At 35.3% G+C, this 17,798-nt stretch overlaps 2 protein-coding genes across 3 annotated transcripts in view; both read left to right on the forward strand.

Moving 5' to 3' along the window:
* LOC124356129 (longitudinals lacking protein, isoforms A/B/D/L-like) overlaps positions 1 to 17,798 on the forward strand; it is a 605,681-nt gene that overhangs the window by 578,864 nt on the left and 9,019 nt on the right. Inside the window, exons 5-7 of one of the 2 annotated variants that reach the window (XM_046807278.1) lie at positions 1,267 to 1,531; positions 2,114 to 2,308; positions 5,126 to 6,352. The exons of the other annotated variant lie outside the window; for it this stretch is intronic. Of the exons in view, the coding sequence (XP_046663234.1) occupies positions 1,267 to 1,531; positions 2,114 to 2,308; positions 5,126 to 6,254 (1,589 nt within the window). The 3' untranslated portion in view covers positions 6,255 to 6,352. Of the gene's footprint in view, positions 1 to 1,266; positions 1,532 to 2,113; positions 2,309 to 5,125; positions 6,353 to 17,798 lie in introns of those variants that run through there. 2 annotated transcript variants of the gene reach the window in all.
* LOC124356128 lies at positions 6,486 to 11,657 on the forward strand. The gene is made up of 2 exons (XM_046807277.1): positions 6,486 to 9,942; positions 10,033 to 11,657. Exons 1-2 carry the CDS (start codon positions 6,502 to 6,504, stop codon positions 10,963 to 10,965), a joined length of 4,374 nt encoding a protein of 1,457 aa, XP_046663233.1. The 5' UTR covers positions 6,486 to 6,501; the 3' UTR covers positions 10,966 to 11,657.

A 17,798-nucleotide genomic window follows, 5' to 3' on the forward strand; every position in this document is an offset into this window, starting at 1 on the left:
ATTTGGAGTTGTTTGTAGATACAGGGAATCTTAGGATAAGTTTCTCACCCAGAAAGTAGAATTTGTATAATATGAGAGTTGGAATATTACTTTTTCTATCTTAGGAAGATATGGCAAACAACCATGTGGTCATAGAATGTATAGAAATATAATAACGTTAATATTCCAATGGATGGATTCCCAAGAACTTAAGCTAGAGAGCAGAGACTCGATTGTGATTGACCCTTCTGGTGCTCAGATCGTGGCATTTTATCTCCATGCTGTGGGATAGTGATAATTTTCTTAAACTTAAGCTTTTTCTAGACATTGTTTACAGTATTTTTGACCATTTAGTTTGACCATCATATGTTGTGCTGGTGGCTACAGACAGTCAAAAATGAAACGAGCAATGTATTTATGTTGTCTCAATTACCTACAATTTACCTCTTAACCTCTCTACAAAGTTATTACAACTCAAAATCCGTCAATAAGCCTTAATGTCTTATACTGCAACTGATAAATATAAATTTTTACTAATTAACTTAAAATAATAAGTGTACTTTGTAATTAAAATTTACTGTAAAACAAATTTTGGAGACTTATAACAATTAAAATTTAAATTATTTATTTTGTTATTATTCAAATAATCTCCTCTCTCCCTTGATTTGGACCCTAAAATTGGTCACTTAGCTGTCACTATCTTGAAGTGCATTCATTAACAAGATTAACATTACTTAATTAGGGTGATATTGGTATAGGAGAGGTTTCATAACAACGTTATTTTCTAGCGAATGTCAGTAGAGTCACAATATGTAAAATTTAAGTTTTACGTTTTGTTGATATTTGTAATTTATTATAATTTTAGTTATGGTTATATTCTCCAGTGATTTTTATCTTGTGTGATTTCTGTACATAAAATAGCTTAGCCATAAAATCTGATAAACCTTCTCTTTCAGTTGTTTTGTGAGAAATAAGTATATTTGATCAAAACCAAGCAGTGAAACTTAATTATAACTAAAATTAAAAGTGCATCTTTAATTCATTAGCATAAAGATTATTTTAATATTACCGAACTAATAATTTTAATTTTTCAGGTGCAGTTGATTACATCAGGAGAGACGAGAAGTCTTTCTAAACGTCGTCTTTCGACGTTGGGTACATCCAAAACACATATTAGTTACTTATGTGGGAGTTTTTATTTAGCTATAATTGTGTTAATGCAAGGCTGTTAATATTAGACAATAGATGTAAATGCTAAACAAGATCTAACCCTGTTTGTTTTTTCAGATCACCCGGTGATAAAGCTGGAGATGGACTTTCATCAACAAGAGATTGAAGATCTGATCGTGAATGGATCCCATGACAAAGATCCTTTGGGCTTTGACAAAGATCCTTTAGACTTTGACCATGTCATGATCAAGGTGGAGGACATCAAGAGAGAGCCTGATGTCGTGAATGTATCCAGTGATGAGGAGGAAGTGGGTTACTCCGGATCATCTCAGCAGAGGAAACTCAGGAGAGTTGAGTGGACCGGCACATTGAGCAATAAGAGGTTAGTCCTTTGATATCTTTTCTTCTAAAAATATGTCTGCATTTAAATTCCTAAACTATCTTTAAAAAAAACGCACACTCCTTTTCACCCATTCTTTGTAAGTACATTCAGAAATACAAAACTTTCTTTTCTTAATTAATTTCTTATATTGAAATTTCCATGTACCCTAGTGAATCAATAATAGAGTCCTTGTGCAAAACAGCGTTCTAAAATTATCTGGTAAGGTACTCACATCTACATCTATTAAATCCAATCCCAATCAAGCAATTTCCTCAAAAATACTCAACACCAACATGGTGTTGCGGGTACCTCATACTAAGTATAACAAACTTGAATGAATTACGTGAAAATATTTAAAACATAAACAGTACATTGCTAGTTTTCAGATAGTAAGAAGCGTTGCATGGCACCTAAAATATGTAAGTGTATATTGGCTTCATAGATCCCGAGATAATTTTTCAGAAAATTGTATGACATTCGTTTATATGTTGTATTATACGTATTTATAACATGTTTATTACTATAGAGGTGAACAAGAGTGTATAAAATTATTAACATAGCTGAATTGCTTTTTGTTTACAGAACATTAAAGGAGCAACTGGGCAAAGTAGCATCTCAGCTAGGAAACAGCCAAAGATTTGAGCAGAATAACTCTGTGACCTTGACCAATAAAGGCTCCGCCAGTCATAAGGTTCCCAGTCGGGGGTTTGAAAGACAAGAAAACATTCCAATTGGCGCTGCAATTCAGAATGGTCGACACTTGCAGAAAGTTAGCAGGTACTAAATAATCTTAACTTCAAAGATAAAAGTTAAAAAAGCAGCCCACTAATTGTAAAACAAAAGAGTTGTTATAGTACTTGAAACAGAAGAAAACTTGTATGTTTGTACATTATGTAGCACTCTTCCATTTGAAAATTTAATGCCCCTTGATACATTTCATTAAATCCTAATTCGTACTGTCACCTTGTTGAATGAAAACAAATTTCTGTAACAGAACACATCAACAAGACCACAATCACTGTTCTTTATTATAATGATCCCATAATGTGTGTTCATTATCGTATCCTGATAATAATGTACTCAAATCATATATTTGCACCAAGCAAAGTATACATCGAGAGATCCCATACGGGCCCTGAGAAGCGCGACAGGGGAGTGGTGTGGTACGGAGTGGGAGAAGCCGTCAAAAGAGGGGAGGGGCTGACTGCCGCCGGGCCACAAAGCTTGCCACCGTCACTAATGTCAGTGAGCTGGATCTGCGTGCTGAGTACGATTATTTAAACACATGTTAGACAAATTTAACATTGGCAGTATCGTTAACATACTTCCAATAGTAACAATTAAAATATTTCTATCTGAATTTAAACGTTAATGTATACAATTGAAACTTAGGATTTAAGAACAATAAGTTTGTTTACTTACTGAATGCTGTAAACTGGTTACTGTGGTAGAGCTTCGATCCCACTTAGATTAAAGTCACCATTATCATCATCACTGCCACTCTCACTCATGCTGCTGTCACTGTCACTATCATCTTGCAAATTAATGACGATATGTTCTGTCATTTCGTCAATTTGAGGCTCTAACCTAATGTAGTCTTCCTCTACTTTTTTGACGTGGTTTACATGAGATAACCATTCTTCAGTAGTTATTTCCTCAAATGTTGTTTCCACAAGCTGCTTTATTATTTCCATTGAAAAAGACACATTACGTTTAGCCACCCTCTGTTTCATGACACTCCAACTGACGTGGCCTGGCGCGTCGTCAGTCTGTCTACGACAACAAACAATTTTTTTAGCATTTGAATTTTTTTTGGCAATTAAAATAATTATTTGTAAATATGTATATAGTAAATGCCTTTAAAAACATTGAAATTACTTGTTTTATTTATTCAAAAGTTAGTTTTCAAGTAAGACAAGACATGCAGGAGTTTTTATTTTTCTTAAAAAAATGTAAGTTTTGAAATTTTTTAAAAAATTAATTAGATTTTATAGGAATATAGTTTTACACATCAATTTAAAGAGGAAAGATAGAACTTTCAAGAAAATATAATATCTTATACATAATATTTAACAGTTTTCTAAAAAAAAAAATCTAAAAACCAATTAATTTATGCAGACCAGGCTATAAAAACAGCAAATAGCGAGCCAGACTCCAATGTGTTAAGTTCGGGATGGTAGGGAGGCAAACGTAGAGTTGAATGACCGTGTTCAGCCAAAATTGCATCAATTTTGAACATTTTAAATTTAGGTTTGTGTAAATTAATCAAACTGTACAGCTCCGGTTTTAGGCTACTTGTTTGGAAATTTGTATTTCTGTCTGATAGCCATTTAATCATGTCACCTTTTCTGGAATTAGATATTGGCGCTCGGTTAATTTCGACATTATGGTATGGGGCATTGTCAATCACAATAACAGAATGTTCAGGGAGATTGGGAATTAATTTACTTTTCAACCATTTCTCGTAATTTGCAAAGTTCATATCGTTATGGTAATTGCCGGTTTTTTTGCCTGATTCAAAAGTTAGCAACGCGTTTTTTATAAACCCTTTCTCGTTTCCAGCGTGTACTATAATTAATCTTTTTCCTTTGCTAACTGGTACTTTACATCCCTCATTGCTGTCGTCAGTCCAGGCTTTAGGGGTTGCATGAGTCGTATGGATATAAGTTTCATCCATATAAATAATGGGTCTGTTCTCAGAGCTGTACTGAGTAATTAAAAAAAAAAATACTCTTTTCTCTCGGATGTTAATTTTTTCTACCAATACTTTTCTGTCATTAGAAGTCTTCTTCCATCTAAAATTCATTTTCTTTAAAATGCATCGAAGAGAGAAAGAACTACCTTTAAAATTAATTGAACTCTTCAGAACAGATAGCAGAGATTTTATTGTTGGTCTTTCGCCATGAATTCGGTGAAATTCATTTATAGTCCTAATAACACCTACATCGAAATTGTCTAGATCGGTTTTAGGTTTTGTACGATTTCGATTCTTTTTCGGAGTGCTGAATTCTGCATTGTCTTGAATTACTTTTTTCCTCTCAGAAACTATTTTTTATAGTTGTCAATGCCACGCCAGTTGCAGCTTTTACACGGACGAGAACATTGTTTATGTTTATGTTTATTGCGGCGCCACTTTCTCATTTTTCATGTATTCATAAACGTTTGCTACGATTTCTCGAGCTTGGCTATGATATACTTTACCACTTCCAACTTTTTTCATGAAGTTTACACCCGCCATTTCATAAATATCACACGGAAATCCTATAAGCAGTAACGGCGGCAAAACAGTGCAAGTATCACAGAGGCAAGAAGAGTGTTGAACAAGCAAGCGCGAGGTCCGCACTACACAGCTCCGCGATACAGACTGAGGAAGCGTTACCCCCACTCCTCCAAATGACAAGTAGACCACTGCGCATCGCCAGGCCAGGGCGCGTATGGAATCTCTCCATCAGTATCTACTTCAACAATATTTGGTATTAAATTAACTAGACAATAATTGTTGTAAACATGGTTCAATTAGCACAGTGTTATTTTAATCATATAAACAATATAATTTTTAATTTTCAACCTGCAATAATGTCATTTGTGTTTCAGAGTCCAATCTGAACCTAGAACATTCAACAGTGCATTTGTGACAAGAAAAACTATAGAAAATAAGGAAATACATGAACAAATTGAGAGTTCAGTTTCATCGGACAACGATTGTGCCAGTTTGAACGTACAAACTGAAAGGAAACCTGTGCTCCAGAAAACACCAAGTGGAGTTGTTGTACTTACTGGCAGTAGCGCAAGAAATGTCCCTCAGAAGGTAGGCAGGTCATACAACTTAGGGAAGAGGGTTCAGTGCCTAAAGTGCAACGAGTATGTCCTCAAGAGGTGTAAAAGATTACATTCCAGATATTATTGTGGTGTAGTGCCAGACGAATTGGATTGGAAAATAAACAGCAGTCTTGCTCTGTGTCTGCTGTGCAATAAGTGTCAGGAACCGGATTCAATAGAGTTTCATGTTAAATATTTGTGCGGTAAGAGGCAGATTACGGTGCAATGTTTCTACTGTCCTCGGCTGTTCTCTGACTATAGAGGTCTGACGAAGCACATGAGAGACTCTCATAATAAGAGACATCGCTTCAATGACTTGATGTCCATTTTGCCGCCAGCAGATCCTGTGACAAGTGAGATGGCTCCGGTCAAAGTTGTGAAACACTTTTTCAACAATCGTTTGTGTGCCGAAGTAGAGTCATACTTGGAGGAAGAGGGTGACCCTGAATTCTTCTGCTTCTTTTGTTCCTACAAGGCTGCATACCCTTACGAAGTTCTGGAACACATGGAAGATTATCACGGTAAACAGTACAACACGTACGATGTACTTCAGGCGCAAATAACAGGGGTGTTGCCGGTAGAGAAGAATGCTCCTGAGCTCAATCAAAATAGTGGATTCGCCAACTACCAACTGTACGAACCACGGGTAATCCTGAAGCATTCCCACTCCGGAGATAAGCAGGAAGAGAAAGTGGAGCTGAGGGAAGTCTCAAAGAGAAAAAAAACTGATGAAACCAGTGATGACCAGAAGCAAATGAAACCCGAAACTCTTAACAAGAGTTCAATAGAGAACAGATCGAGTGTGGACTTGTCTCAAATAGTTCAGAGAAAGATTAGAAAGCTAAAAGTAGTCTGTCCGAAATGCAGCAAAGTCGTTTTTTCCAGACAACATGAGAATACATAGAAAATATTTGTGTGGAAAAGAGCCGGCTAAAAAAGAATGGGTTCTTGAAAAAAATGGCAAAGCTCTTTGTTTAAAATGCAAGAAATTGTTAAAGTCAAGCACAATCGATTTCCATGTTAAATATATTTGTAATACAATATATTACTCTGTACAATGTTTTTACTGTACCAAAATATTCAGTGACTACAAAAGATGGTTAGTTCACTCTAAGAAATTGCACAATAAATCTCACTATTTTCAAGATTTGATGACGGTTTTGCCAGATCCTGATGATGCAAATGATGACACAGTTGAGTGTGAGTCACAGAGTGTGGTCACACACCCATTCATATACAATCCACCAACAATACTCATTGATGGCAACATTGAAATTGCAAAGTTTTCTTCCGAAGATGATTTCTATTCTTGTTTCTATTGTGAAAGCCAGTGGAAAGCTGGATATAAAGCCCTGGAACATATGGAGGAAGCTCATGGTAACAATCATACAATGTATGATCTACTTCGGGCAAAAATGGAAACTCCTTGTCAAGGGATTGCTGGTCCCTCGCGTACGAATAAGACTATTAAGAAGTCTATACCTAGTACATCAACTGGACAAGAGGTTGAACTGAAAATACTGGTGAACAGTGACCCGGATTATGTTTATAATGATGAATTTAGAGAAGATCTTACTAAAAATTCCAATGTGAATCAGGTAGCTTTAGTAGAAAACAAAACACTTGAGAACAAATTGACTTTGAAGTACCGCAAAGATTTCCACAGTGTGTCAAGTACATTTTTTACAGACAAGAAGAAGAAGAAAAAAAGAACAAGCATTCCAGAAGTATTATGCAAAAAATGTAAAAAACATATCCATCCAGGTGATATGAGAATTCATAAGAAGTACCACTGTGGGAATGAAACTGAAAAGAGGGAATGGATCCTTAAAAAAGGTGGAAAATCCATGTGCTTGAAGTGTAGAAAGATGGTCATAACACGTACAGTTGATTTCCATGTAAAATACATGTGTCGAGTGAAACCCTTTTCTGTCCAGTGTTTCTATTGCACAAAGTTCTGCACTGATTATAGAAGATGGATAGCTCATATAAAAATGGCTCACAACAAAACCCACTATTTTCAAGATCTATTGACAATCCTACCAGAACCAGAGCAAGTTACTGATGAATCGTCACAAAATGGAGATTCACAAAGAGAAGTTGAACATCCTTTTATCTACAACCCGCCTTCTTCACATTCTGAAAGCAACAGTGACTTCTTAAAATTCTCTTCAGATGATGATTTCTTTTTCTGTTTCTATTGCGGATGCAAGTGGACAGCAGGCTACAAGGTGTTGGACCATATGGAAGACGTTCATAATAAATTACACAACATGTATGATCTGCTGGAGGCTAAAATAAGAGCTAGTATGGAAAATCAGGACCCAGAAATGGATACTGTTGTAGCAGAAGAGGAACAAGTGAACTCAAGGATACAGACAAAAATAAAACAAGAAATTAATGAAAATAATGATTATGGTGTTTCAAGCAACGTGAAAAGAGATAAAATAGAAACATCTAAGAACAAAATACCAGTTAAAGTACCTAAGAAAAAGGTAAATCTTGGCAGTGAAATTTTCAATGTGCAAAAGAAGAAGAGAAAGAGACTAAGCGTTGTAAAAATTACCTGTTTAAAGTGTTCTGAGGCCATTCATCCAGATCATGTGAGAATCCATAAAAAGTACCATTGTGGAAGAGAACCTGCAAAGAAAGAATGGATTCTTTATTCTGGTAAAGCTTTATGTTTGAAGTGTAACAAGCTACTCATCACTAATTCAATAGATTTTCATTGCAGATATCTATGTCAGATGAAAACGTTCTCTGTGCAATGTTTTTATTGCACCAAAGTTTTCAGTGAGTACAGAAGTCTGTTAGCTCACATGCAAAAGTATCACAATAAATCGCATTATGTTCATGATTTTATGACTTTTTTGCCAGAACCAGAATCACTTACTGAAAATCCATCTGCTGCTCAAAGAATTATAACTCATCCATTCATTTATCCTCCTCCTGTAACAGTCAATAATGAGGAAGAGGATCAGTCAGGCGGCAATACTAGATTTCCCTCCAATGAAGATTTCTACTCCTGTTTTTACTGTAGCTGCGAATGGAAAGCAGGATATAAGCTAATTGATCATATGGAGGAAGTTCATGAGAAAAAACACAATTTGTACGATCTACTCCGGGCTAAAATGACAGCATCCTCAGGTAACTTTGGAATAGGTAATATTGATAAATCTGGCAAAACTTGTTTTGACGTGAGAGATTTGTCTCAAACAATGAATTCTGTTTTAAACAGTGCTTCAGAAGAGATTATCAAAATTAATGAAGATAAGCAAATTGGTCCCGAAGTAAAGGATAAGGAAATTTTGAATAAGGTCATAAATATAGAATCTGACAATGAGATCATCTTTGATTTTCCAGAATCCCTAAATACGAGTAAAATGGTCTCTGAAGGATCTTCAGATCATATTTACCACATGAACGCCGACAAACAGAATACCAAAGATCATACCAAAAGTAAACTATCAACTGATATTTCTACACCCAACATCAAGGAAAGGGCACATTCTGCACACTATGCAGTTGGAGAAATACCAACAGCTAAAAACATAGATATTTCTTCATGCCAAGCCACAGAAGATGAATTTTCAGAAAGGAATTCGGTTACGCAACAAACTACTCCAATTGTAATTACTGTTGATTGCACTAAAAATAATGATCGAGATATTGAAATAATAGATATTGATATGGATGAGACTTGTCAGGATAAATTTAGAAGATTTGGAGGAACTGCAAACACATCACTAGATAAGCGTAATGAAGTTGAAATTATCGATCTTGATAAGAGTGATGAGGACGTATTGTGTGATGTCAGTTCAGTTACAGGTGATAAAACTTTATGTCAAGATGACGTCATTATGGCTGTGGCTAAGGATTTTTATGAGGATGTTGAAAGTTCAAATCACAAAGAAACGTTTTCAAAAGATAATGGAGTTGAAATAGAAGCTCTTGATGTAAATCGGGATCCATCAATAAAAATTAAAAATGTGTTTACTGTAGAACATTCACTACATCGATATGAAGAAGCTCAATTCGAAGTAAACCAATCAAATGATGGTTCTTTAAACTTAAACGAGGAAGTTGAAATTACATTTTACAATGTCAAAAAGGATTGCCAAAGAGTAGCATCAAACTCTCCCAATCAGTTAAATATTAACTATTTTAAAGAAAATCATGAGCAACAAAATAAAAGTATTGTTTTATCGAGTGACTGCATGGATCAGGTAGACATCACATGTAATTATATGGACATGGAGCCTAGTTTAGAGATTACCAATGTAACAACCTTACATGAAGACGCAATTATGTGTGGAGAAACCAATTTAGTGGTTAGCAATACCGAAAATAACGAACTTGTCAGCCAAGATATGGATTATAATAATGACTCTTCAATTCATGATGAAGATAACATAACTACTGAATATGAGAAACATGCTGATAGCCAGATCCCCACTTTAGAATGTGTTCAAAGTTCCTCAGTTCAAAACGAAGTAATTAAAACTAGTGAACAGAACATAGTTGAAAATTGTCAAGTATTAAGTACAGACGCACTAGTAAGTAAAAGTCTTTCACTTATTAAAGAAGACAACATTACTGAACAGAATATGGATGAAAGTTGTCAGGCCCTTACTACAAGTCCAGTAATTGTTCATAATTCTTCAGTGAGTGAAGGAGACAACATTACTGAACAGAATATGGATGAAAGTTGTCAGGCCCTTACTACAAGTCCAGTAATTGTTCATAATTCTTCAGTGAGTGAAGGAGACAACATTACTGAACAGAATATGGATGAAAGTTGTCAGGCCCTTACTACAAGTCCAGTAATTGTTCATAATTCTTCAGTGAGTGAAGGAGACAACATTACTGAACAGAATATGGATGAAAGTTGTCAGGCCCTTACTACAAGTCCAGTAATTGTTCATAATTCTTCAGTGAGTGAAGGAGACAATACCAATGAACATGATAAGGATGAAAGTCTTCAGATCCCAAGTACAATAACAGTTCATAGTCTGTCAGTAAATAATTATGACAAAACTGCTGATAATAGTATAGATGAAAGTCTTCAGATTCCAAGTACAATAACAGTTCATAGTCCGTCAGTAAATAATGATAATAAATTGGCTGATAATAGTATAGATGAAAGTCTTCAGATCCCAAGTACAATAACAGTTCATATTCCATCAGTAAATAATGATGACAAAACAGCTGAAAATAGTGTAGATGAAAGTCTTCAGATCCCAAGTGCAAGTTCAATGAAAGTCCATAGTCAGTCAGTACATGAAAAAGGCAAAACCGCTGAATATGGCTTAAATCGGATATCAAGTTCAACAATAGTTCATAATTCTTCAGTACAGTTTGAAGAAAGCCGCACCACTGAAAATATGATTGAAGCTTGTCAGGTGTCCAATGAAAATGTTATATCTATGAATAGTTCCTTAGTTGGAGAAAAAGAAGGCGAAACCAATGAACAGAAAATTATTGAAGAATATCAGTGTACAAGCACCAATGTTACAGCCACCAATTTACAGTCAGTTCCGAATAAGGAAAACAAACCTGTAGAACAAGAGATCTGTGAATCTTTTACAGCTGAAGGAGAAGATAGAAATATTTAGGAATGTTAAATTCATGAATCGTATCTTGGCAGATTCTATTTGGAAATGGTGAATGGTTCATCCTCAATACATATACAATTTTTCAAACTTGTTAGTAAGTTTTACGAAGATGTTATTTTACTTAACTGTTTTTCATCTAAATGCCAAATCAAACAATATTAAAATTATTTTTATAACTTTAGTACAAATTTATAACCATAACATTTCACATTACTTTGATACCATAGTGTGTGCTGTGTCACTTATATGTATTTACCACTTACATCATTGTGTCATTAGTGACTATTAGAAATAGTACTGCATTGTCTGTAGTTTAAAATGTTCAAACACTTAGTCTCATATTGTATTGTAGTTTTTGTTCAGATGATAGGTTAAATCTAAATTTAAATACTTCATTTATAACGTGATGTGGCTTAGGATGGTTAGTTTTATTTATTTTTCTCTGTTTGTTCCAGAAAAACTAAAAAAATGTGTCTTAAAATGTTATGTTTTACTCAGTTTTTAAAATCATATGAAACTAAGTAATATAGCTAAATTTCACTATTACATTTGATCATATTTAAATATGTGCTTTGGAACAGTGTTTTAATATTGAGTAATGAATAACAGAATAGAAAGTAAATTATGGTTTATTCAAGTTTATCTCATTAGTTCTTTTTGTAATAAACAAGAAAGACAATATAAAATTATATCATGCATTTTATACTAAATTATTAAAATTAAATCAAATAAATGTTGAAATTGCCAAATAAATTTACCCGTTATTTATCATAAAAATTAAAAACTCAAGATTATTTGTGAGCCTTTTTTTAATTTTATTGTAAACTTTTATTTTATTTTAATTTAGTTAAGCTGTACAAACTTTATGAATAAAAATGTTGTATGAACGGTTTTGCCAAATTTTCAAAACCTATTTTAGAAATAATAAAAACTTACAGCAGTAATGAACAACAAATAAATTGTCTTCATTTAAATAATCTTAATAGATGGTTTAAATGATTTGGATTCCAGGCCTTATTTATTTATTCAATGCTTTCAGTATTTTCAATCGTTTGAATTTGGGTAAGTTGGAAAATGTTGTCAAGAAAGTAAAGTTCAATTTTTAAACAAGTCATTTCCAATCAACGCAGATGTTGTCATTACTGATATTGCACTGTCAACTGCCACATTAAACGTGTTAAAGTCACACAAAAATAGATAAATAATTCTACTACTTTGTTTTGTTACATGTAGCTTCAAGTTTAAAAAGAAGAAAAGTCACATGAGTTCAAAATATACTTAAAGAGATTTAAGTGCATTCTTTAAGGTAGTGAACTGTCCTATAGTAAGTTATTATGAAATAATGTAGAATTGTAATATTCTATTTAATTTTTATTGTAGAATTCATACCCTGCTGACAGGTCATGTTGACTTTGTGATGGTATAATATTTTTAAATAAAAAAATGTATCAAATTGAACACGAATAATTTTTTAATACGATGTTCGGGAAACTAAACATAATGAAGTGACATATTCAAAATTGTTAACTCTGGAGAAAAAACTTGTTTATTTAATGTAACAATTTTGTCTCAGTATAGCTAATTTGACATTTAAAGTGAAAGTCCATAATTCAATAGTCACAACATTGTAGTTCAGTTTTTAAGTCACATTTGACTACATTCATGTTTGTTGACTGTGAAAGTTGAACCAGTAAATTATCCCTCGATAGATGGAGTGCTAGTAGCTCATGCCTTGTGGCCTCGCAGAGTTCTGCTCCTCAAGCTTACATGTCACACCGAGGGTTGATTCCGGTCCAGATTGAATACTGGAAGTGTGTTGCCCACCTCGATAGATGGAGTGCTAGTAGCTCATGCCTTGTGGCCTCGCAGAGTTCTGCTCCTCAAGCTCACATGTCACACTGAGGGTTGATTCCGGTCCAGATTGAATACTGGAAGTGTGTTGCCCACCTCGATAGATGGAGTGCTAGTAGCTCATGCTTTGTGGCCTCGCAGAGTTCTGCTCCTCAAGCTCACATATCACACCGAGGGTTGATTCCGGTCCAGATTGAATACTGGAAGTGTGTTGCCCACCTCGATAGATGGAGTGCTAGCAGCTCATGCCTTGTGGCCTCGCAGAGTTCTGCTCCTCAAGCTCACATGTCACACCGAGGGTTGATTCCGGTCCAGATTGAATACTGGAAGTGTGTTGCCCACCTCGATAGATGGAGTGCTAGTAGCTCATGCTTTGTGGCCTCGCAGAGTTCTGCTCCTCAAGCTCACATATCACACCGAGGGTTGATTCCGGTCCAGATTGAATACTGGAAGTGTGTTGCCCACCTCGATAGATGGAGTGCTAGCAGCTCATGCTTTGTGGCCTCGCAGAGTTCTGCTCCTCAAGCTCACATATCACACCGAGGGTTGATTCCGGTCCAGATTGAATACTGGAAGTGTGTTGCCCACCTCGATAGATGGAGTGCTAGCAGCTCATGCCTTGTGGCCTCGCAGAGTTCTGCTCCTCAAGCTCACATATCACACCGAGGGTTGATTCCGGTCCAGATTGAATACTGGAAGTGTGTTGCCCACCTCGATAGATGGAGTGCTAGCAGCTCATGCCTTGTGGCCTCGCAGAGTTCTGCTCCTCAAGCTCACATGTCACACCGAGGGTTGATTCCGGTCCAGATTGAATACTGGAAGTGTGTTGCCCACCTCGATAGATGGAGTGCTAGCAGCTCATGCCTTGTGGCCTCGCAGAGTTCTGCTCCTCAAGCTCACATGTCACACCGAGGGTTGATTCCGGTCCAGATTGAATACTGGAAGTGTGTTGCCCACCTCGATAGATGGAGTGCTAGTAGCTCATGCTTTGTGGCCTCGCAGAGTTCTGCTCCTCAAGCTCACATATCACACCGAGGGTTGATTCCGGTCCAGATTGAATACTGGAAGTGTGTTGCCCACCTCGATAGATGGAGTGCTAGCAGCTCATGCCTTGTGGCCTCGCAGAGTTCTGCTCCTCAAGCTCACATGTCACACCGAGGGTTGATTCCGGTCCAGATTGAATACTGGAAGTGTGTTGCCCACCTCGATAGATGGAGTGCTAGCAGCTCATGCCTTGTGGCCTCGCAGAGTTCTGCTCCTCAAGCTCACATGTCACACCGAGGGTTGATTCCGGTCCAGATTGAATACTGGAAGTGTGTTGCCCACCTCGATAGATGGAGTGCTAGTAGCTCATGCTTTGTGGCCTCGCAGAGTTCTGCTCCTCAAGCTCACATATCACACCGAGGGTTGATTCCGGTCCAGATTGAATACTGGAAGTGTGTTGCCCACCTCGATAGATGGAGTGCTAGCAGCTCATGCCTTGTGGCCTCGCAGAGTTCTGCTCCTCAAGCTCACATGTCACACCGAGGGTTGATTCCGGTCCAGATTGAATACTGGAAGTGTGTTGCCCACCTCGATAGATGGAGTGCTAGCAGCTCATGCCTTGTGGCCTCGCAGAGTTCTGCTCCTCAAGCTCACATGTCACACCGAGGGTTGATTCCGGTCCAGATTGAATACTGGAAGTGTGTTGCCCACCTCGATAGATGGAGTGCTAGTAGCTCATGCTTTGTGGCCTCGCAGAGTTCTGCTCCTCAAGCTCACATATCACACCGAGGGTTGATTCCGGTCCAGATTGAATACTGGAAGTGTGTTGCCCACCTCGATAGATGGAGTGCTAGCAGCTCATGCCTTGTGGCCTCGCAGAGTTCTGCTCCTCAAGCTCACATGTCACACCGAGGGTTGATTCCGGTCCAGATTGAATACTGGAAGTGTGTTGCCCACCTCGATAGATGGAGTGCTAGTAGCTCATGCTTTGTGGCCTCGCAGAGTTCTGCTCCTCAAGCTCACATATCACACCGAGGGTTGATTCCGGTCCAGATTGAATACTGGAAGTGTGTTGCCCACCTCGATAGATGGAGTGCTAGCAGCTCATGCCTTGTGGCCTCGCAGAGTTCTGCTCCTCAAGCTCACATGTCACACCGAGGGTTTTACACCAGCTCTTGGGCTGAAGTACAATGGTATGTACAATTTCAACTCATTATATCTTTGGAACCACAAAAATGTGTAACAAATATTTTTTTATATTAGGAAAGTTACAATAAAGACATGTATGTATATAATCAATTTGTATAAACTTATTTGAGCGACAAAATAAACATTCTTGACAGACATTATGGTGCAAAACAAGTACTAATTCACTATTCTTGCCTATTCTGTTGTATGACTGCAGCTATTGTAAAAACTGTTACCATTTAGAGAATGCTGCTGCTGATTTGACTTCCTGTCAATGTAATTTGGAATACCACAGTAAATGATAAAATGATGAAAAGCTACTAACTTTTATTTCCAGTTATTGTCCAAACTGATGGCTGACGAAGGATGATTAATACATTTATATATATATATATATATATATTTTAATCTCAATACAACTCAGTTGTTTGTGTCGTGGAAAATACAATCTTTATTAAGTGGTTGTGTGTACTTTGAAGTTTACATTCATAAATATACATGGTTATTTGTGTTGCTTATTGTATAATCTTCATTTACTACTTCTATATTTACTATATATCATTAAAGTTGTTTAGCTAGTAATACTTGTAATTAATACTTATTATAAAATATATTAACTCCAAAAAAAAGAAATTGATAAAGTATCTTTCTTTTTATTAGTACCACTTTTAGCCCCAACTTAGATGGATTTAATTTCCAAAGATAGTGTTGTTCCAAATGTCATTCCATGTGTGTAAATGTTAGATTAATCCTGGTGTTCATAATTTAACTATGTTCTTTTCGTAAGTGTTTTCAACAGAGATCATTGACTTGTTTGGGTATTTGTTAACAATGAACGCGTAGTTATTGTCAAGTTCAATGAATAAGTCCATCGGACTATAAAAACATTTAATATAAGTATAGACGAGTATGTCTTCGAGAATATGATACTCAGCTTTTGCAAAATATTATGTTTGTCACTAACAGTATCATAATTTTATTCAGTTGGTAGTTTTAAGTATTCTATTGTATCCGATATGCTTATAATGTTTTATGTAGACATTTTTATCTATGTTTTCCACTTAAATATTAAAAAAGTATGAATAACAATGTTGTACATTTGGAAACATATGTTGTTGCAGTGTTTACCATCCCCACTACCCCACGGACCATTTACTATCCCCAGTACTTATTATTTGTTAAAACTTTTTTAATCATGTAATACAAAACTTTAATATTTTGACATATACAAACCTAATTTGTCTGCAACTGTTTATATTTTTAAATAGTATTTGTCAATACATTTTATTGTCAATACTGTATTTATATTAAATGTAATAAAACTTATCGGTTCTTGCAGAAGTTTAAATATATTCTCTTGATTTGATTTCAAAATATGTACTTGTAATTATGTTACCAGTCAATTGCTTAGTTACTATTTTGTTTGTGTTGATTTTTTCCTCCTTATATGTTAGGAGCAATTTCTTATTGTTATAATTTGTTATGTTAGAAGAGTTATTAAGTTTATCTTAAAAGTTATGTGTTCATTGAGCTTGTGATGTATTCACACAGTATCACACAGTATTCACATTATATTGTATTCACAGTATAATTCTTTGTTACAGCTTACACTTTATTCCACATGTATTGTGTTTTATTATATCTTGGTTATTTTCTAATAATTTTGGCTCATAAAAAAAGATTTTTAGTGTGAACAGCAGTCAACAAAATTAGGCTTAGTATGGAATTGTAGAGTTGAGTTTATCAAAGTGATTTTGTTAATCCAAATCGCCTTGATAATCAATATTAGATAACAATGTTTTAATTTTTATCATCTTGTTCTTCATATTAATATTTCTGTATTATTTGAAATAAAGTGGATTTTATTACTAAATACAGTTTGTTATAACCTTTTCACACGATTTAAACACTGTGTATATGTTTTACATAATTATGAGTATTTATATGGTCGGGAATTTGCATAAAGATGTAATAAGGACTACGTAATAATTAAATTTGAAATAATGTGCAAGTTATTGTATTTTTGCCAAACCGATTTTACAAAATATGTGACTGAAATAGATTGAAAGTTGTTTGGCATTTTTTAATGTGGATTAATCTTTCCCTGTAAATAATTTGTAAACTCCAAATTAATTTTGTTAACTTGGTTGAGATATATTTTTAGTTTTATTTTGTTATCCCTTATGTTATTTTTACCGATTTTTTTTTTTTTTTCATTTTTATAGTCTTTTATAGTTTTCAAGATCCCTTCAGTGTGCAGAAATTTTGGAATACACTGTATATATAATTTAAAAAGAAGTATAAAAACATAAAGTAATTTTCTTGGAGAACGCCAGAACAGACTAGTTCTATATATACATAAAATATATATTATATGTTGTATTCCACAGCAATAGTATATCATTACTAACCTTTACTTTTATTATGTTTCAGTGGACAAACAAGAAACAAGGTCTTAATGGCCAACAAATGAAGTTTATCCATAAGGAATCACCAAAATGGTTCCTCTCATATCAATGTGAATGTATATGATGTAGATCTTTCATACCTATTGTTGAATGTACATTTTATTACAAGTAGTTGGTAACACAAATGTAGAGTTTAGCTCCAGTTCATCTCCCTCGTACATGCTGCATCTCAAATCTGAGGCTGTCTGAAATTTGAAACTCAACTTTCACATTGTATCAACCCTTCGCACCATGTTATGTGTATAAGACTCGGTTGCTCCACTGTTTTTTTGGGATCATTTCACTCACCATAGTAGTGCACTCAATTGTGCACCTGATGAGACAATGAGAATACCTCTTCAC

The sequence above is a fragment of the Homalodisca vitripennis genome, chromosome 2 (genome assembly GCF_021130785.1).
Source record: "Homalodisca vitripennis isolate AUS2020 chromosome 2, UT_GWSS_2.1, whole genome shotgun sequence".
Classification (NCBI taxonomy): Eukaryota; Metazoa; Arthropoda; class Insecta; order Hemiptera; family Cicadellidae; genus Homalodisca; species Homalodisca vitripennis.